At 32.1% G+C, this 22,461-nt stretch overlaps 1 protein-coding gene across 6 annotated transcripts in view; it reads left to right on the top strand.

The window, feature by feature from the left end:
• The window catches only part of LOC143449147 (uncharacterized), a 34,009-nt gene that overhangs the window by 4,954 nt on the left and 6,594 nt on the right, over positions 1 to 22,461 (top strand). For 2 of the 6 annotated variants that reach the window (XM_076949235.1, XM_076949240.1), the window contains exons 3-12: positions 2,444 to 2,485; positions 6,340 to 6,526; positions 9,094 to 9,250; positions 9,988 to 10,148; positions 12,470 to 12,595; positions 12,812 to 12,896; positions 18,506 to 18,609; positions 20,402 to 20,599; positions 21,204 to 21,335; positions 21,982 to 22,029. In XM_076949235.1, coding sequence (XP_076805350.1) covers positions 2,444 to 2,485; positions 6,340 to 6,526; positions 9,094 to 9,250; positions 9,988 to 10,148; positions 12,470 to 12,595; positions 12,812 to 12,896; positions 18,506 to 18,609; positions 20,402 to 20,599; positions 21,204 to 21,335; positions 21,982 to 22,029 — 1,240 coding nt within the window. Of the gene's footprint in view, positions 1 to 2,443; positions 2,486 to 2,593; positions 2,652 to 2,695; positions 2,785 to 6,339; positions 6,527 to 9,093; positions 9,251 to 9,987; positions 10,149 to 12,469; positions 12,596 to 12,811; positions 12,897 to 18,505; positions 18,610 to 20,401; positions 20,600 to 21,203; positions 21,336 to 21,981; positions 22,030 to 22,461 lie in introns of all 6 variants that reach the window. The other 4 variants (XM_076949237.1, XM_076949239.1, XM_076949236.1 and 1 more) reach the window with 4 other exon arrangements.

Genomic DNA, 22,461 nt, shown 5'->3' with positions numbered 1-22,461 from the left:
ATCCCCTTAAACGAAAGACAATGTTTGCAACCCTTGTAGAATATTTTTTAAAGTGTTTAGGCCTACCACTTTGCTTCGTCACGGAATTTCGATTTAGCGTGGTACCCGGATAAGTGGAATAAAAACAATAATAGAGCAAAATGTTTCGAAGTGAATGTTTGGCCGTAGGCTACTGTTGTTAATATAGTATCTATTGCTTAACTGTGACTGTAGGCTTAGTGTTGCATACTTGACACTCAAGCCTGTTAGAGAAGTCTTATGAGTGAGACTGCTGCTTTCATTGTGTGTAGATAGCTGGCTATTATTTTCGTCATCTATAACAAACGCACAAAAATTTGCTTTCCCAAACCAATCTTCTTCGCCTCACAATTTGCAAAACGGTTTATATAATTGGTATCATTTATTTTATTTCGTGTTAATTATTTTTGTCATTTACAGTGGTGCTACAATGATGGAAGGTTAGCAAAGCCACTAAACCCATAATGCGTTATCCCGTTTATGTTAAACCAATTATAACTAAAGCAAAGCCAGAAAACACGCAAGTTTATAAATATTTACACCAAAAACAATTTCTTCAGGGAAGCATCAAGGGCATGCTTAGGAATTATTAAATATACTGTAGAACTTTGCTAATTCGATATCTCTTAGTAGTTAGATAAAAGTGTCGAGTTAGACAAGCTACCAAAGTGTGCAAACAGGTAATAACACGCAGACACACACAATGCACACATTCACGCAATTAAAATCAAAGTATAAAAACCTGTTCATTCACACATACAGACTGTGTTACTGTTTACTACAAACTCCAGCATTAACACATTTAAAACGTATTCATTACTTGAGCTGTTTTTACCTCATACGTACAACTCATTGAAAGAGGTGTTTTCACATCGCTGCTAAAAACTAGACTGAATGTTAAGATAAGCGCATTGTATCAACAGTTGGCTTAATTCGGAAGTAATAAAAATGGGATGCGTATACTAAACACGGCTAAAATATAGCATGTGTTTGTTGGTAAACACACAAAATAGAACACTAGTAACATTATAATATCATCAGACCTGCAAAAAAATTCTGTAGGAATAAGGGCTAATATTGATAAATAAAATGCTTGTTGTAGATAAAAGAAAGGTGTCGAAGTATTTGAACTTCAAATTATGCAAAGCCAAATGAAACAAATTAGAATTAGGCAAACTGTTGAATAAAACGAAGCCAAATTGGGCAAGTTGTCCTCCCCATCTTTATTTCAGCTGCATGAAACAAGTAGGCTAAATTGGAAGATATTTTTGGCGATTTAATGATAACTTAACTTGAAAGTTATCACGATCAAACCTAAACCTACGTTGACACAAGAGATACTTTAGATATAGATATATTTTCAAGCGCTAATGGAAAATCAGTATGTCTTGTACTCAACATTTGTTCAATAAAAAGTTTGTAAAACAACTTTGTGGCTGTAAACTATTATTGTAATATCCTTTGGAAAGACAATGTTGTTTGGTTTTGTTCACTTATTCGCTGGTTTTGGTGATTGATAAATGTATACAAACACATTTGGTCACCCGGTTAGCATTGTGAGGAATCATCATCCACTTTTATTTGCTAAGCCTGTCTTCAATTTGAAGATGGATACTGATATTATACCACTGAATATTTCACCATCAAATTGTTTTGATAGAGGTACAAATTTTGATTAGTATGACACATAAAAATACGGAAATATTATGCATTCATAACAATATCTTGCATCTCATAACTTTGTTTTTGGCTTAGTTGTTGACCTGCTTACACTTTGATATATATGGTAAACCATCCCTGTAATGTCCTTAACTAGGTGCTAACAACATTTCCTTCCTTTCACTGGTTTCATTACGAGTAACACATTCAAGAAAAAATGCGAATCAATAACATAAAAACACGTTGGACTAATACAATGCATTTATGCAGATACATTTAATGATCTGAGCCTGCATCATTGCTACCTGGTATTGCCTGTAAAATAAATGCTACATAGGTTATATGTAACACCATGTTTGAATGAAAAGAAATTTTTTATGCCTTTCTATTCCATGTAAATGTGGCTCACTGGACATTCTATGGAATCGTTTGGCTAAAGGCAGCTAATAGTATTAGTTATATGCTGTTGTATATGTACATTTCATGATTTAATTATGTCAAAGGACTTGGCAAGTATGTAACACCTACCATAATTCCCACAAAATTTCAAGCAATCAAATTGTTTTATTAATTGAAGGCATTCTCACATTGGACATTGGTATTTTTTGAATGATTAAAATGCCAGTAGGATTTATAAAAATCTAAGAAACACATTTTATTCTGCAGCAAATAAACTTGAGTTGGTTTTAGACAAAAATTATTAAACTTCTATTGCAATTAAACTATATACCAGTTTGCAGTCCAGTTTTTTCTTTTTGTTTTACAGGAAGTACAATCAGTACATGAAAAAGAATCTGTCAGTAAAGATGTAAGTTTTTAAGTGTGCATTGATAAAGTTGAACAATAAGTGTACAGATATTTTATTAAATTATAAGTTAAATTATATGAATATATCTAATATACATATGTTGTACAGTATTCCCAACCTGGAAGGCTTACCTCCCACGGGGATGAGAAATGGAATTTTAGGGAAGGCAAGCAAAAAAGTTAAATTTCTCTAAAATTTTCTGTTTTGCAGATTCGCATTTTTGCCAGTCCACATTTCTTTTGAAAATCATACTTTTCTTTTTTCTTTGCTTGATTTTGTTCTCATGAATTTTCGGACACGTGGGTACAACTTAATAGCTCACTGATCTTTGAGTTAGTAGTCAGTTAAACTAAGTTTGATAACAGACAAAATCAGTTAATTGCAAACTGGTTAAACGCAAAAAAATTATTCTATTGTATAGATTTCTGAAGTCCCGATTCACTTCCATTGGCATTATCATCACTATCTTTTTAAACAAACTAAGATTACCTGAGATTTAACCAACAGCAAATGGCCTATTGTAAAACTTTTACCATTGCATCATAAGTGACCATAGGTTTACTTTGCATTTTGTCTTTAACAACACTTGTTTCTTCTTGGATGAAATGTTCCGTTTTCCAATGTTCCATTGTTTCATTTTCCATTTCCATTCCATCAATCTAACATAACCTTATTAACAATGTTTCCATGACATACTACAAGCATGGTTAAGATTTTCATAATAGCCTTGATAGTTAAGGCCCATGGTCATGTCTATCATGATTTGTGCAGTCAGTAATCGCAGTTGGCCATAAAAAAATACTTTTTTACTCCACTAGCTGTGTGAATACACACTGTGACTAGCATGTTTTCCTTTTTAGACTAACATTATGTACATGCACAAGATTATAAAAAATCCTCTACCTGATTAAAAAATAGATAGTAAACCTATTATTGAGGCAACTTGCATTGTAATTCCAGGTAATCTAACCACATCCTTAATAACATGTGGATACTTATAGCATGGCACACTCATAGCCCATATACGGCTTATAGACTGTCTGATAAAATTTGTGGCTGTCAAAACTTTAAAGGAAATTTAGTTAGTATCCCAGGTTTTAATAAACGTAAAACTCTACATCCTACAATGCACAAAATAATGCAAATAATGCTGTAAACAATTGTGGCAGCTGGCACCACGTTTTTGAAAATTTTCCTTTAGGTTTTCTTTTTCCTCCTTGATTTACATTCTTGCATTGATTACTTTTCTTTATATAACCTTGCGTTTCCAACATTGTTGACCACCAAGAATGCCTCAATTGTTGACCTCGACATGATCCAATGGGTGTAATAGACTTACTATACCAAACACTTGTGGAGTGGCTGCATTTTCCGCAATCAAGACAGTCGCGTTTGCGAGTGGGACAAGATTTCCTGTGATGGACGGAACCTCCACAATAAAAACAGCTTGTTTGAGTTTTAGATAACATAGTTTTAGAGGACACAGAACAACAACTCCCATCATCTGACAGTATTTCAGCTTTTGTCCCAGAGGTAATAATGGCTAACTGGGAGAAACCCCTGGTCCCACTGAATTCGACTGCAGCTGTGCACATTCTAATGTTCCAGCCAGCTCATCTAAGGTCTATGTGATGTACTTTCAATATATGTTGTCATATAGCTGAAGACGGTATTCAATTAATAAATGAGTTTTAAATGAGCTTGTCACGGTACTTACTGGCAACAACGTCTTGAAAAGAGAAGTCTTTGACGAGGAACTTTAGAGCCCGCACATATTTCATGATGCTTTCTCCAGCAGCTTGCCTTCAGCTGACTAGAAGGTGCCTGGCATAAATATTGTTTCTTTTTGTTTGATATAGTTCCTTGAGAAAGTTGACAATTGCGTCCACGGAAATCTATCTACGTCTTTGACATATGACAAGAAGTTTCTCACAATTCTAGCTTTGTTCATTGCAGGTGCATTGTCTGTTTGCAATTCTTCTAAGGTAGCAATGTAATCGGCCACAGTCTGTAGTCAATATTTAAACACTTTGGACGCATCAACCACATTGGGATCAGCGGTTAAATCCTTCGGTTTAACAACCAGCCTATTCATCTTGCGTTGAATCCTTTTAAGTTTATTAAATTGTCAAACCCTTAGAGGGAATTTAGCTAGTATTCCAGGTTTTAATAAACTTAAAACTTTACATCTTACAATGCTAAAAGTATTGCAAATAATCAAGTAAAAAATAATAAACTATAAGTAAATAATTATCCACTATTAAGCAAGAGATAATATTGTATAGCTAAGCGAAAAGAAAAATGGCTTGCCAAATTAAGCAACACGTACAACCAAAACATGCAGTTAACTAAAGTAACTGATCGAAACAAAACACTTGCAAAAAAGAACCAATTAAACAATAAAGAAAAAGCCCCTTACAGCGAGTGCTTGCCGAAGGCACACATAAAGTTTGAGTCCATGACAATGGCTTACCGTATCTTTCACTTTTGTAGTCTGTCCTTTCTGAACATCGAAGCTGTTAAAGCTGTTTGTAGCAGTAAATGTTACAACACCCTATCAGGTGGATATATTACATGCAGCATTTGCTGTTTTTGCCTGTTTCTATTTGCTGCACCTATTTTTCTTCCATTTTCTGGACCTTTGACCCAAAAGGCACCTGTCTGTTGTTCATAGTCAGCTGGGTAGCCTAGTGGTTTGAGTGCTGGCCTTGCAATAAATGTGTCTTTTGTTCCATGTTTGATATCCAGTGTTGTTATACCGTTGTAATACCCTTGGCAATACTATTAAAAAAAATCAAAATAAAAAGATGTCTGACAATCGGAACTTGCAAAAGGCTATCTCAGTAACTTTAGCTTGAGTGATGAGGAATCATCGCCGGGTTTAGGCTGTGCAAAGACTTTTCTCAGTCCGAGAATGAAGATTATCATACCATTCTTGCTTAATTGTAAACGGTTGTTTTAAGTATTACTTGCTCTTGGTTTGGTGGTTTCACATGCTCGCTTCCCTGTCCATGCTGAGAAGACTACTGTGTATTCAACCTCCCCTGCAGTCAGATTGCTTTAGACTTATTACCAAAATTTAACTTACTCAAAATCAGTACAAGATTACCTTGCCATATGATACCAGCTCAAAGAATTTAAATTAGCAAAATGTTATTGCAGCCGGTGTAATATAGTAATTTTTAAATAGGTTATTTTAATATTGTGTTAGTATCAGCAATACATAGGTTCCATGTTCGATACCCAGCGGCGCCATACCATTGTAATACCCCTGGGTAAGGCATTAACAACACTTACTCTTGTTTAGTGAACCTGGTGGGCAGTTCTAAATTTGGGCAACACCATAAAAAATCAAAAAAACAAAATGAAAAATCTGTGATAATCGGAGCTTGCACATGCATGCAATGAGGAATCATCATCGAGTTTAAGTTGTGCAAAGACTTTCCTCAGTCAGAGGATAAAAACTGTTATACCATATCCTATCATAAATGTATTAATTTACCAAAATGTTTTGCCTAAAATGTAGGATTTTAAAAACTAACCTGAATGTTTTGGATATTCTAGGAATGAAGTATTTTTACAATTTTTTGTATGTAAAACTTTGCTTTGAAGCTTAAACTTGTTAGAACTCAAGTGACCTTGTGAAATGAATCAAGTTTGCGTTCTGAGTATTAACTGCACATGGTTGTACTTAATCTTTTGATTTATATGACAATATACCGAGGGAAGGTTACTACATTATTTTCGATACCCATACCTATAAAGTAGTCAATGCTTTTTTCTTATTGTATAAAATTAGATCATTGAATTCAACAACGCATTGTAAAACTAAACACAGTGTTTTTGTTTACTAGGATATTGATGACCTTGTGTCATATTTTTCTGAATATGCTTTTCTTGAACGCAACCCAAGTACAGCTGCAAGTTCAACTGGTGGAAAGGCAAATCAGGAAAATACTGCTGCCATAAATATTGCTAAGTCTCCTTCCTTTGTTGAAAATGTGATGATTGCACAAACAACGAATGGTCTACCAGTTACAGGTTACATTTAACAAAATATATTAAGAATTGATTTGAAAAGCTGACATTTTTCTGTTCAAAGTCGAAGGGTAAACAACATACTAATAAACAAGCTATTGTGTCTATAATCCTGGATTTAAACCTTTGTATTATAGCATGCATATATCAGTTAACATGGTTATGTTACTTACCAAAGCGCCACCAATTTCATTTTCAAATTATAAGGCTTTGATCATATCTACTCAATAGACTAGGGATCTCTAAATGATGTCCTTTAAGCCAGGTGCAATCTATGACATGATTTCTGACAATGATATTTTATATCAAACATTGTATGGAAAAGGAGGTTTTGTGATAAAAAAAAAAACAAACATCCATACATCCAACTTGTTTCATTCCGAAAGCATTTTGTCTCCGGTCACTTATAGTTTTGCATATTATAAATGGCATACACATGAACATATGTTTATACACAAATACTATATTTCTGTGAAATCTGACATCATTACAACTTACATGATATCATTACACCATCATTACATCAGGTAGATGTTGATACTCAACAGCAGACAAAACTGTGGGAGTAGATGTACCAAATTCAAAAACACTATACATGATGCAATACTAGACTGCATAGCATTAAAAAGAAAAATATGTATTCATGTGTAATAAGCTCAATTCTAATTGTAGATTGCATTGCATCTTTATTTATCAATTAATTAATTTTGACAGGACCTGACTTCATAATTACTCTTACTGTTGTTGCTTATCTGACCAGATATCTGCCTGGTCAACGAATGCTAAAAGCTATTTCACAACATGAATTTCTTTAATAAGTTTAATTTTTTGACATCATTAAACGATGATGGTTCCTTCTTTGCAAAGCAGGTGACACCTTTTACTCCAAAAGTTAATGGTCGAAAGCACTCTTTGCAGCCTCATTTTTGTTGCCCATGAAAATATTTACACATGGGCTAACATAAACAAAGAAATATCTTTAAGTTGCATTTGCTTTATTCTCTGTTTTGAGACCTGAGCATTTGAATTGAGCATGATAATCTTACAGTATTTAATATCACTTGGAATTGTTTCATAATAACTATTCTCAGACTGAGAAAAACTTTGTACTGGAATTGGGCTTGCTTTGATTTCTCATCGAATCTCATTAGCCAAGTCGAGCCTTTTAAGCACGAAAACACAAATTAAGTCAAGTCTTTCGAAAAACTTGACCCGAGTCTTTCTATCTCTGCCATTATCTGATCAGTCACCAGTCTCATTCACCATTGTTAACAGCTTAAAAAGCATTTATATCAAACTGCCATCACATAGTTCTGACGTGCTTAGCCTAGTGTTGCAAATTTATTGTCTTTTTTCCATTAACTTTGCGAAGCAAAAAATTATGCATGAAATTAGTCTCAAAGCAATAATTTTTTTATTCACTATATAAAATTGTAGTCTTAAGGCAGTCCAACATTTTTTTAATCCATTTCTATTCATTTTATGCGTTCACAGCATTATTTGTGCAAAAAAAGAGTAATGAGTAGATAAGCCTGTGAAAAGAGCATACTCGTGGTTGCGATCCTAATTTCAAAAAGGAGTGCCATTCTTGAGTTCACTTCCTAAAAAAAGCAGTGCATTCATTTAAAATTGATCGCATTTGTGCCAAGCTCTGGCTATACTCTTTAGGGATCTAAAATAGTTTCTGTTGAAATTTGTTAGCCATTAATCATTTTATTCAGTTTAACTTTAAATAAATGTGTATTAAGTAGTGGTAACTGTATTTAACTGTGTTTAATGTATTTTACAGTGATGCTCAACTCTTTGTGTTAGTGGTAACTGTAGGCATTAAAGTTGCCACTTGACAAACGTGTTACCATGTTTAAAGCGTTTTAGAAGTTTAACAATAAAAATTATGATTAAGTAACTAACTATGCAATTTAGTTAATCTTCAGTTTGCATTACTAATATTAAGGTTTGTTTAAGTTAAAGTCAGTATGACCAGTATGAAAGATTTTTTAACCTTTTGGCTGGGTAATTCTTAAACCTTTCTCTTCAAATGTCACCATGGTAGCAGAAAAACACAAGTACACAGTAGAAAAACTGCGTAAATTTTCTTATCCTAAATCAGTGGTAATGGTATGGTATATAATGCTTTGCAATCGTTGACCATGAAACACTGTGATCATTCTGAAATTTAGCTGTATAATAGCATTTGAACGGACAGACCAAAATTAAGATGAACCTTTAGCATGCATTTATCACCATAAAATTTCAGAAGCAATGAGGATGGAAAAGCGAGAAATCATTGTGGGTGCTAAATTTAATTTTTCCAATTGATATTTTAATCAAAAGTTACTGGTAGAAATGGCTAACTGATTATCTGACAGTAGCTTTCCTTGCGAACTTGTAAACTGTAAATATTGCCAATGAATTTAGTTTAATTAAAACTTTTATATAAAACATTTTAAGTCTTGCTATGCCTACATTGGTTTGCAAACACTCTTCTCAATCTGGCCTTTTGCAAGTATTTAAAATATTTTATATTTATGTAAACTTAAAATCATCACCATCAAGTCCCTTGTAAACAGGTATTCCTGATGGTAACCTTGTCAAAAAAATTAAATCTCCACGCTGTGGTATGAGTGATCCTCCCCCAGCTGGAAGTGGAATAGCAGCATACACTGCACGCAGTAAGTGGAAAAGAAACTATGATGAAGGATCAGGAAAAGTTCTTTTTAAATATTCGTAAGTATAGGATTTTATAATGAAAAATGCACTTTCTAAATCAGATAACATTACACTATTGAATGACTGGTAATGGCAGCATATGCGAGGTAATTGTATTTGATCTGCTAACGGACAGTGTTAGCGGCTTCTTGTAAGTCACCAGAAAATATTAAAAATGGAATTTACTGAACCGAAATATTTACTATAAACAAAATTCAAGAAGACAGAAAGAACCAAAAGAAATTTCTAAAGTGGAAATAGATAAAACAAAATCTAAAAACTTACAACATATCAAAATGATGATTTAGTAGCTCAGCCAGTTGTCAAGAATCCATAATCTAACAAAAAAATGAAATAAATGCCTTAGTTTGTGGTTAACAACATTAAAGATAACATCAAACTTCCTGGAATACTTAACGCCCTGGAAATTCCATGCAATAAAAAGTACATTGGAAATAGATAATGATGCAACAAGTAATACAAACTCCTCGAAAGTTCTTTTTGTGAGAAAACATAATTTGTTGGTTTCATCCAAACTTCAACAATATTCAAGTTCATTTTTTTCAAGTTTGGATGCATTTGAGTTCTTTTTTTTACTTGCTATACCACCCATAAATATAACTTGAAAGTCATAATAGTTATTGTTAGCTAACTTCACTTGTTATTTAATTAGTTTTTCTAGTTCTAAGATGTCTTACTGAAACTCTTCTGTTTGATGATATAACCATTATAATCTTTTCCACTGTGTTTTATAGTTTCGTCTCCTCCACCTACCCAGAGTCACTTAATGGACAAGATATAGAACATGGAATATTAGCTGCTATGTGTCTTTGGGAATTAAACTCCAACGTTAGATTTTCTGAAAATGTTGGTGGAAATATAAAAATTGCTGATGTTGTGTTTGGATTTGGAAAAGGTAAGTCAAATTACACAAATTTTGCAAAAGTATGATAAGGTATAATGGATGGAGCAAAGTATTTGTAACAAAATAATAAAATTAAACATTTTCCTATTGCATACTTATTCTCATGATTTAGCTTAGCATACTCTTGACCAAATACTGTCTATTAAGTAAAGAAAACACTTGAATTTTTAGAAATCACATTATAAATAATCATCTTTTCAAAAGGTGTTAGCAATTTAACTCGGGAAAAAATTGCACTTTCAAAGTGCTGCTTGTGATTAATCAATCAATAAGCATTAATGGCTGTAACAATCTCTTTTATTGTGAATTACTTATAACAAAAATCATACTTTTTCCTTGATTCCAGGTATCTATGACATATATTTAACAGTAATAAGAATCATAGCATATGCGTGGCACACCAACTACACGAGATACATAGAAAAGTTTATTACCAGTTTTTGCTGTATTCCTGGTGATCAATATTCACAGTGAAAGTAATAAATTGTTTTAATTGCAACCAACGGTGGATTAGCTACACTTCTAAAATTTCAGTAATCAGTTTAATAAAAATAAAACAGAAAAAGGACTTGAGTTAATTTTCTTTTCAAGAACTTGGGACTTGACTTAAGAAATTTGCTGAATATAGTCAACTTATTGTAGGACTTGACATCAGTGAACTGAAAACATCTCTGCGACATACTTATTTGCATTTTTAATGTGTGTATACTATAGACAGGGTCTCATGAAATTCTTTTTTGGTATGAAAACTTGCAACAAAGATTAAATTATTTATTGCATTATCTAAATTATATCTTCTTGTTTTTTCTTATTGACGCATTTATCCAACTCGGGCATTGTCACAAGAGATGCCCTTTTTCTTAATTTATGTTGACACTTTGTAATTTTAATATTTTGTAATTGTGGATTGTGTTTTTCTCTTGTGGGGATTTAAGCAAAGTCTGAAACATGTTAGTTTCTACACAAATATTATGAATAAATCTGCTTTCATTTTGCTAATTGTAGAAACTTGGTACAACAAGTCAACTCAACAAGTCAACTTCAACTCTGCCCAAGTCAAAAACCTATTTTATGAAAACAGCTAACCATTTCCCCAAACTTGCCATATTTAAATATATTTAAATTAAATATGTGTGATAAGCTAATGGATGAAACCTACTAACTCCATGTAAAATAAGTTTTAGCGCCACTAGTCTATCACTGAATCAACTTACAAAACCTGTTTTCATACTTGTTAGCAATAATTGAAGTAGCTGGTAAAGTTTATGTTTTCTTGCAAGATTTTGTAAACTATATTCTATGTGATCCATGTAAGCATATGCTGCACTGAATAGCTAATTTAAAACCAGAGATTTGTTTTGGAGAAGTAGTTCAAAACAGTTCAAATATTTTCTGTTAATCCAATTTTATGAAATTAACCATGGAGTGTTATTTAAGGCTTTGGTTTGCCGTGATATTTGAATGTTTTATAAGTCTCGCTTATTCACACACTTCAAAAACTAATTTTCACAACCATAAAAGAATTTTTGTCAAGATATATTTTGGGTCTTAACATATTCCTAACATTGGAGTAATTAAACCAATGTATTAAAAAAGAGGCCCAAACGCAATTCCATATTGTGGTCAGTTTTATTTCATGTCTCTCCCAAAACTAACCCAACCTCTCTAAATTATTCTAAAATATCAGAATTATTACCAGCATTGATTTTAGTGGTAATGACTTTGGGGTAATGAAGTTAATCTGGGATAGATGTGTAAATGCGATCCACATTACTAAATATCTTTTGAGATTTAATCTATCAAAATCTGTTTGAATCAGTCTGAAACAACTATTCGTAAAACTGTATTCACAGTATTACAACTGTTAATGTTTCAATTCATGTAAAGAAATATATATTATACTTGCTTGATTTTTCAACTCCTCAAGTTTAATGTTAAGCATTACAAATCTAGGCATCTCGGCATACGAAAGGACAAATGTGTAACTTAAGATTTTCTTGGTGTGGTGTAGTAGGCGTTTTATGTCCATTTTATCTCCTGTTTCTTTTTTTGCTGGTATTAAGTTATTACCATCCACTAACTTAAACCAATATTATAAATGAAAATCATACAAAGTGTAATACTGTATAATGCTTAAATGTAGTATGTTGGTATAAATTCCTACTTAAACTAAATTGCTGCTAACGATTCCGATGCATTCAACCTAAAATAATGTCTCTTGATGCTTCTCATGAGAATTTTTTATTATATTATGATCTTATCCAATTAAATCTTGGATAAATTCATAATAGTACCTGTTTTCTTATCTTTAGGGGATCATGGGGATGGTTTTCCTTTTGATGGCCGTGGTGGTACCCTAGCTCATGCGTTTTATCCTGAAAATGGACAACTTCATTTTGATGAAGATGAAAAATGGTTTCTTTCTCTGCAGAATGCAAGTACGTTTCCAAATTTAAAACATTTTTTTACACATTTTTGGAGAAGTGTTTAATTAATTTAGAATAACTTCAAGTTTTACCTCAAAGTGGGAATCTGCTTTGAAAACAAATAATAAATAAATAAACAATTAGTATGTTTTCTTGGCCAATGAAGATATAAAGGCATACATATAAGTATACTAAAACTAACTTTTTAGTGAAAATTTTTAACTTTAGATGACTACAAGAGTAAAGACATTTTTACTGTGACTGCTCATGAGCTCGGCCATACTTTGGGACTTGCTCATTCAACCGCGTTTGGGTAAGTGAAAAGTGAGACAAACTTAAAATACAGTAACTGTATTTTATGGTACATGTACGTTAGCTTTGGAAAACTCGACATCCCAGAACTTATGAAAAATGTTTTTGGTTTATTATTTATAGCATGCATATGTCAATAAATAAAATTGTATATATTAATAAATAAACTAAAAAAAAGAAAAACTTGATGATAAAAGTATCCTATGCCAATGCAAAAATTGAAGAAAGCACATAATTATCTTGATAGGATTGAAAAAATGCATACATGAGTGTAACGTAGTAGATTAGTTTTTTATTATGTATAAAAAAGTCATGGATAAAAGGAAAATCAGCTTTTAAAAGATTCTTCCTTGGTGCTAATTATATGCTTCAAAATTAGTTTGAATGCTTGAAAAACATTTCAGTGAAAAACGAGACATCTGCTGCTATGATGTACTGCAGGGGTTGCCAAAAAGTCAATCGCCAAGTCTTAACTGGTAAATCACATCTAAATTGGCAGGAGGGGTATGCAAGATTCCTAAAAAGATCGCTTTTCTATCAATATACTTGTTAGGAGAGAAAAATTTTCCGTAAACTCAGACATATTCAAGAAGAGCATTAGTAGATGTAAAAACGAATTATTTGCACCAAATGGTTACTGAAGCACATTATGACGTAACAATGATACAAGGTAAGAAAGGTAGTTTGATTGCTACCAGTGTTAAAAGAGTAGTTGTATTTGCAAGGCTCTGTATTAACCGAGTTGTTGTTAAAGAAGTTGTTATTAAAAGAGTTAAAAAGAGTTGTTGTTGAAGCCTGGGGCATAAATCCAACTCTTTGTCTGGATGAGACTCTACCTTTCAACACTCTTCATAAAGAGAGGAAATAATGAGTGCCTTCTGCACTGTATCGCATTCAATTCAATTATTTCTTATTCCGTTTACACAGCGGAAATATTTTTACTCTTGCATTTATTACAACCTTACCCTAGCTTACCTTAATTTATATGAGTGCTTTAAAGAAGAAGAAAGCGTATTACTTCAATGAAGAATGGGAATTTGCCTACTTTTATGTTATGGTAAACGAAACCTGTAACTGTCTTATCTGTAATGCTTCTCTTGCTATACCCAAGAAAGGAAATCTTGAAAGGCACTTTATAACACGCCGTGCAAAATATAAAGACGATTGCCCTATCGGAAATGAAGCAAGGAAGATAAAAGTTAACTACCTTAAATCGAATTAACTTGGACAGCAAAGAGGTCTAACAAAGTTTTGTACTTCGTCAAGAACAGTTACTTTGGCCTCATTCAAAACAATTTGTTCCTTAGTAAAAAAAGGAAAAGCATTTTCAGAATTGGAATGGCCAAAAGAATGTTTTCTAGACATTTCATAGAGCCTTTTTAAAAATTCCATAATAAAAGACAAATTGAAAGTCCAATCAAAGGCCTGCAATTATCAAGAAACACTGAGATGAGAAGAATAGAAAAGATAAGTGAGAATGTTACTCAACAATTTTGCAGTGATTTTAATAACTGTGTATGTTTTTCACTACAACTTCATTAGTCAAAAGACATCAGGGATGCAGAACAGATTATTGTGTTTAAAGGGTAGTGGATGTTGCCTTAAAAATTGCAAGTTCAATTATGGCGAATGCATCTTCTCAAGCTGGAATTTCAGGGACAGGAGCTTCTGTTACACACAGACGTAAGATGGCTCAAGTAGCAACAAGTTTCTTCAAAGGTTTTGAGATCTATTGCCAGAAGTCGAAATTTTTCTTTAAAATAGAGGTGATGACTACGCCAAATAAGATGATTTAGTTTTGATAAGTGACTTGGCTTTTCTATACCATTTACACAAGCATCCAGGTAGTATTTGGAACCCTGAGAAATATCTTGTTGAAATAAACATATTTTTGGTTGAATTTGAAGTTCGATTTAGCAATTTTCATAAGATAGAATGAATAGTTGAACATGTATCATATCCATTCAAGTCAGATTTAAATGTGTCTACTGTTCCTCACCAAATCAGCGAAGTATTTTTGTTAAAAAGATGCGAAATTGAAATGGAAATGTTGGCATTGAAAACTGGCATGTTCCTTAAGGCTCGGGCATCTGAAAATGATTTCTGAAGAGTTGTTGGTGCGAAATACTTAAATATCAAAAATTGTACAGATTATATCCATTCCTGTTTTGGTTCAACTTATTTATGTGAATCTGCATTTTCATTTTTGAAGTTAATCAAAACAAATCAACTTGCTATGCTAACTGACTGTCACTTGAGATGAACAGTGGAACGTGATTAAAAATCAATGTTGCTGTTGAGTGTTGAGAATGATATTTTTTCTCATCGTAAACTTTGAACATAATGTGCATTGTACGTATAAGCTTAGGTGATGCTTGGAACTCTTTCTGTAACTACTCCTTTTGCTTTCAAACTTATCTAGAGTTTTCTAGACTAGTTTTATATACACTTAACTTATCTAAGTTTTGTGTCAAATTACATCAGAAGTCGATCAACTTCTAGCATTTTGTTTTTGCCATATTGATTCTCATTTTGCGTAAAACAGTTTAGTTTAAACCTACTACCTGTGTAGTTTTAAATGTTTTTGGTTTTAAGCCACAATCTGCTGGTTTGACTCATTTAAGCATTGCTTTCTCTTTCTTGCTCGAATCGAAGCGTGCTTATGAAGGGATAAAATTGTGGATGTCAAAATCGGGGTGCCGCTAGTACAGTACATGAGTCATTGTCAAGGACACAAAGTTTTCAAAAAATATTTTTTATTATTTCTCCATTGTCTTTTAAGTAATCTGTGGTTTAGATTGAAAATATCATCAAACAAGAATTGTAATACATTGGTAATGTCATATTTTAAGGATATGCTGCAGAAATACTCTTACGTATGAAAAGGCCCTATATTTACGATCTTGCCTGACATCCCACTATGAGAAATGTTCATGTTTTTGGAGTTAGTTTCTTCATTGCATTTTTCAATTAGTTAAGCATTTATCGCCATGTTGTCATTAGCTTCTTCCAACTTAATTGTTTAAATCCAATGATTTTATAAATTGACTCATACTATTATGTGATATGGCTATTAATATAACAGGATTACATTTGATTCTGTGGGTATTTCCAGCAGTCGATTTTTGGCTGTAATTTGATTTCAACCTGTTTGAAACATCATTTATTTCACTAAGATGTTCTTTAAGTAATTTACATTTCAGCTACTTGAATTCACAGGTTTTTTGTAAGTTTTGACCATGTTGAAATTACAACGTAGGAAGAATAGAAGTTGACTTTAAATAACATAAACTTGCAAACAAAGCAACTAGCACAGGTAACATAATTTATTCCGTTTGGATATGAACATATGTCCTTCATCAGAGTGAAAAATGAATGTAAATACTAAAATCAAAGTTGTGTAAATATTTATTACGATTCTGCATGGAAATAACTGCAAGAAAAATCGATGCAAAATTTAAGTTTCCAGACAAGATGATACAGTAAATGATAAATTGGTGCAAAGTCGTTGTTCAAAATAACAGGCTAGGGCGGTAGCAGACGCTGCGAAAGGCAAGGTGCAAAAAATAGCACTGACTGCTCGGATAATGGTGGGAGTAGTGTAACACAAGTAATTATGGGTGTGGGATAGGCAGACTAGTTATAAACTTATAATAAAAACGATGAGCCATTTTCATAGGCTTGTTTATTAAGGGTTGGATTCAATTGCTTGATAAAAGTGCTTTGTGAATCTTGCATTTGCATAAAAATTTTCCTCATGATTTAAGCCAATGCATGTTGAGCAATTCTTAATATGATATTGAATTAAATTGTTAATTGCAGTTTTACTTTTCATAATATCAACAACACAATCTTCAACATTTTAAAAATGTTTGAAAATATTATTGTACATACCACATTTACTTGATTACAAGCCGACCTTGGTTGTAAGTGTCATGTAATGATACAGTACTCCACATTAGAACATAAGGTACAGTAAGACCATAAGGCAGGTAGAGTAAGACAAGCAAAGAGTTTCAGATACTGAGAAGTAAAAATATAACTTTTTCAATAAAGTGTAGCCAACAGAAGTTCCAGATAAAGTATCGGTTTGATAAAAAAAATTTAAAGCCATGGCTTACAATCAAGTAGTTAGTTATTAAGTAGTCGAGTTTTCTTAAAGTCTTATCATTCTTTAATTTAAAAAAAGAAGATAATTTTGGCATATTTGATAAAAGCTAAGTCTGTTTTACAAGAAAATACTATTTTGCCATTTACTGTTTTAGTCACTGCAATTTGACTTAATACTTAACCTTGTTTCTATTCTAATATTTAACAATAGGGGGCTTGAATGCTATTCCTGACACTTGCTTATGCTGAAGTATTTCCTTTGTTTGATAAAGCTTTGTTATGTGATATATTTATGAAATTTATATCTTGTTCTTGCTTAAAAACTGCTTCTGGTTAGAGAAATCCCTAATATGTAGAAGCGAATCCAAAAAAATACAACTGTGTTTTAATTTTTTTTATTTATTCCTGAATTATATTAAATTATCAATATCATCAGTTAATAAGCTTTTGTGTATGGGTGCAATCTTTGTTGAGAACTCTAAAAAATTCTTTGGTTTTAGATCCATTATTTCAATCTTATCAAATCTTTCAGTTTGGTTCATGGTAACACGAATCTTCATGGATGAGTTCATTATAATTTTTATTGGCTTAAAGTAAGGGGCATTTCCAAAAATAAGTTGATCTTATATGAATGGACAGTAACTAGACATTCTGGTAAAATGCTTTTTGAAAAATAATCCGGAGTTAGGTTTTTATTAGCAAAAGAAAATCGCAAAAAGTTTCAGTTTTGGCTTTCGTTGTGATGCAGATCAAGGCTCTTGTTATGTCATAGGTTAGTGAAGTTGTTCAACAATATGCTACTGCTGTTGGTTTCCTTGTGTGGTAGTCAACTGAATTCAGAAGTGTATGTCATAAGAGTTGAGCCCTTGTCCAATTAGGCGTCATGTGAAGAAATTAGCTACGTGAAGCATTGTAACTGAATAAATTATGATTGTTTTAAACAGAAAAAAACCTGGTAGCCTGATCATTTGCATCTGTCCAGTCACAGTAACCTTTGGACCGCATAGGCTACCTATAAAACCAGTGCCGTACTGGTTGGGCAATATGCTGTCACCTATCCAGCTATTGGCAGTTAAAGCGATCTATACAGATATATATATAGGTACGAGATATACATTAGGTATTGCTAAGTTTATGAATTTTTGAATGTTTGTGATTACCTATCACATCACAAGAACCTTCATCTACATCACAATTAAGGTCAATTTTGCGATATTCTTTTGCTCATAATTACCTAACCAAGAAGTATTTTTCAAATCTTTTTTACCAGAATATTCAGTGGGTGATGTTCTTTCATATAAGATAAACTTGTTTCTTGACTCCAAGGAAATCACATAAAACCACTTGGTACTAACTTACTATGTTCTTTTATGCTTTGATTATTGTAGGCCACATAGCTTTAAGAATTCTTCTCAAATTGTTGCAGGCTTGGTATCATAAATTTTGAAAATGCTTTACAGTGTCATTGCTTTAAAACCACACACTACTTTATCTTTTTAGTGCTCTGATGACTCCAATTTATGATTTCAAGTCATCTTATGAAAGCTATATTTTACCACAAGATGATGCCGAGGGTATTTCTGACATGTATGGTCCAATTACAGGTGTTTACAAAATTGTCTATCTTTTTGCATTATTTTGCTTTGACTGTTTGACAATATGGCTGGCATGATATTTACACAATAAATAGTAACATAATCCAATTAAAAATTGTGATTATTGCATTGCTAACAACACCAAAGTAGACATAAAAAATAGTTGAAATTGTCTGCTGAAAGCAATGTATTTATGAAAAAAATTGTTTGCTTCTCTTTATACCCTTGCATATGTTATTTAATGGTAGCTAAAATCTCAAGAAACCAGCAAAGTTTTAATTGTGTAGGAGTAGTTTTAAACTATTGTTGAATATGCATTCCAAATGGGCTTTTAGATTATCTCCTGTAGAATACAAATTGGGCCCAAAATTAAGTTGGGTATTCTCCCAAAAACTAAAGGAGAAATTTGCCTTGACACTTGGAGTGTGGGCAAATTGCTGAAAGAAGTTTCAGTCAAAAGAAGGGTCATGATATATGGTTTAGCTTGACATCTTGATAAGTTAGATGAACCTACTGTTAATACTTATCAAGTTAAGAAGAAGGCTTTTTTATTTTCTCTAAAGTTGCTATTTTCAAACATTAATGCTATATTTGGCAAATTTACAATTTTTTCAACTTTGTTTCTGATCGTTGCATAAATTTTCATGGTGACAGATGAATTGCACCTATAAGCATAGTTTGTTGTGTTGTAATCCTTTTCAGCTGGTTTAACTGTATTTATCATTTTCTAAAATTGATTACTACTTTTTATTGGAACAAAAGATTTTCAAATTACCACTAGAAGTAAAATTTAGATGATTTCAATGTGCATTGGTATAATTCTAAAGGAATGCATTTTAATACAACCCTTTTACTTATTGAATTGATGCACATTTGTCATACACGATTGGATTGACTATAAGACTTAAGCTGTTACAAACTTGTCTTGAAAATTTAAAATCCGTTGCAGGCTTAGATGCATTTTATATTAATGTCTTGCAAAATAATTTGCTATGGAAACTGATCATCTCAAAAAAGTTGGTTATAAACTGCTATGGAATTGTAAAGTTTGGTTTGGAGAAAGGTTGACAAAAAGTTCAATATTTTAACTAACTGCTTAGTAAGATTAAATTGTATTTAATAAATAAAAATTGTCAGATTTATTGTAGTGTTGGAGTTAGAAACTATAGAGAAAAAACAATAAGGAAATTTTTGAGCATATCCGAGATTTGGAAATTGAATAAATTCAATTTTTATAATCGAGCTTCTTTAGAGAAATTTTTTCGTGGTTGTTCATCTGAGATTATGAGAAAACACCTTCATACCTTCACTAGAACATTTCACAGGAGGTGGTATTGCAATTTTATGGAAATGTGAAATACAGTAAAAGCTTTTAAATCCGATTATTCTGTAATCTGATGAGTTTAATATAACACAATTGAAATGTTTGATTTCAGACATACATATCAATAAAGTATGTTTGAATTTAAACACAAAACATATCACATGTGTTATGAGATAAGACCAAGCAACAGAGAGATAATATATTAAAAACTAAGCATTTTCTAAAACTGGAATCTCTGTTGACAAGATCCAACTTGGAGCAGGTTTTCATTATATTATGTTGTGAGGGTTAGCCGCATGTTTTTGCTTTTACAGTTAATTGCAAAAAATGAATGATTCAATCTTAATTTCATGCAATGTGTTTTATTTTTAAACAAAACATTATTTCATCTTATACTTGCCAAAGCAACAGGTCAATCACTACACAAGTGAAACAAGTAATCTTGTAGTAGTATACAAATTGTATTATTAATTTCAGATTTTTATCCTGAGTATGAAAGAAAGTCAGCTTGTCGTCAACTGAGGAGGCTTTATCAAGGAAAGTTACCACCATCCTTCATGCATAATGTTGGTTCTTTCCCACAATATAAAACAACAACAAGAACTACATCTACTTCAACCACCACTACTACAACCACCACTACTACAACACCTCAAGTTATTCCTACAAAGCAAGGTTAATTCACAGTAGCGTAATATATGCACCTTGAATTTCTGTACAGTAGGAAAATGTAATACTTATCAAATATACTTGGCTTAGCGTATATGTTTTTAGTTGGTCATTTACTGCGACAAGACAAGAATAATGTTAATTTAATAGCAATAAAGATATGACACTAACAAGCAACGAGATCAATTTCTTATAATGTGACATTTTTCACTTCAAACTTTGTCCGGAAAGGAAGTATACCAAGTAACTAAAGTTGAAGTGTAGCAATTGAGTTTGTACCTGATCCAAATTCTACTTGATTTAAAGCTTGTAGTATGACAGAATGACATTTTAAGACAGAAGTTTTGCTTACAATTTTTAATGTAATAATGTCATTTGAAATAATCTCTTTTTATATTCAAATTTGATTTATATTTTCCAGAAAAACATGTACAAGTATATTGTAGTAAAGCTATCATGTGATGATCTACATTTGGTTTATTTTACATAAATTATCTAAACTTAAGATATACATGTATTTTTTTATTTAACTGTATTACTGCTTTTAACATTTACTGAAGAACCTAACTTGAAATCTTTGGAGATTTTTTATACCCTTTTGGTTTTCCAGATTTCTCTTGCAAAGATGTGTATTCTGAAAAAAACTGCAGATATTACAAAAAGCAAAAGTTTTGCAGGAGCAGTAGATATAGGCTTTTAATATCAAAGAAATGTAAAAAAACTTGTGGTGTTTGTAGCTCAGGTATGGGTTGAAATGTTTTGTAATGAGGCAACTACTGTGAAAGCTCATTAAATTGACTCTCTTTAGTCAAAAATATAAGTAATTTATGGTTAGTGGACCTTGTGAAATCTTTAATACACAATAAAGCAAAGTTGTTTCTTTTTCTTTTGTTGTAATCTGCCCTGACGAAGCTCACCCGCATGGTTTTGCTAAATGTTGGTTCATAAAAGAATTAATTGACCAGCTGAGCACCTTTTGTTAAAGAATAACAGAGTATCAATAACAGTACGTACTGCTCCACAAATGAGTAGGTTTTGGTCTTTATTTGTTGCAATAGTTTTTTTGAAATTACATTAATGACATTAATACAACTACTCAGTCTCATTTTGTGAATAATTATTGCTAAATGTTCCAACTTTGTGCAACTCCAAGTCTCCAACTGATAGGTTCTATTAGTTATTGAGCTTTCACTGTAATTATACCTCAATAATTCATTTTTGCATTATAGTACCAATGCAAACAAATAAAACCGAAAACAATAGCAACTTGAATTTTGCTTATGGTAACAATGCAGCACGTACTTTCTAGAAGTGGCACATTGAAAAAACACGTTAAAAAACGTTGTGCAAACAAGACTTATTGCAAATATTTGCCATATATATTGTAGTGCTGTCAACAAGAAAAACAGGTCGTATTATAAAGGATAAAGTTGACGGTAAAAGAATTGGTGTATTTTTATTTTATACTCTACGGGAGTAGTTTGTTATGAAAACTTTCTATACTTCACTTTCTGTATAAGTCAGAAGACATCTGAAAAAGTAACTGGCATCTAAAATGTACAAATCACATATGCATTCTGTATCATAGTGAAACCAATAGAAGTTTACCCAGTTTATAGCCAAAATATAATGAAAATAATACAATTCACTTAAAGTTTATCTTTTAAAGCATTGCATTGCTTTTCTACAATGCAATTAAGCTAAGCTTGTATAATGGAAAGAGAAGTATTGGGTGAGGGTAAAATAACCCAGGAAAATATAGGGTGAGCCTGTGTAATAAAGAAGTGGTTATGGTATTTAGAGTTTAGAGATGTTTACTTCATTCTTGCATGTTTGCTTGAAAAGAATGAAATTTTGCATTTAAAAAG

This window comes from Clavelina lepadiformis, chromosome 3 (genome assembly GCF_947623445.1).
Source record: "Clavelina lepadiformis chromosome 3, kaClaLepa1.1, whole genome shotgun sequence".
Lineage (NCBI taxonomy): Eukaryota > Metazoa > Chordata > Ascidiacea > Aplousobranchia > Clavelinidae > Clavelina > Clavelina lepadiformis.
This window is presented reverse-complemented; position numbering and strand designations above follow the sequence as displayed.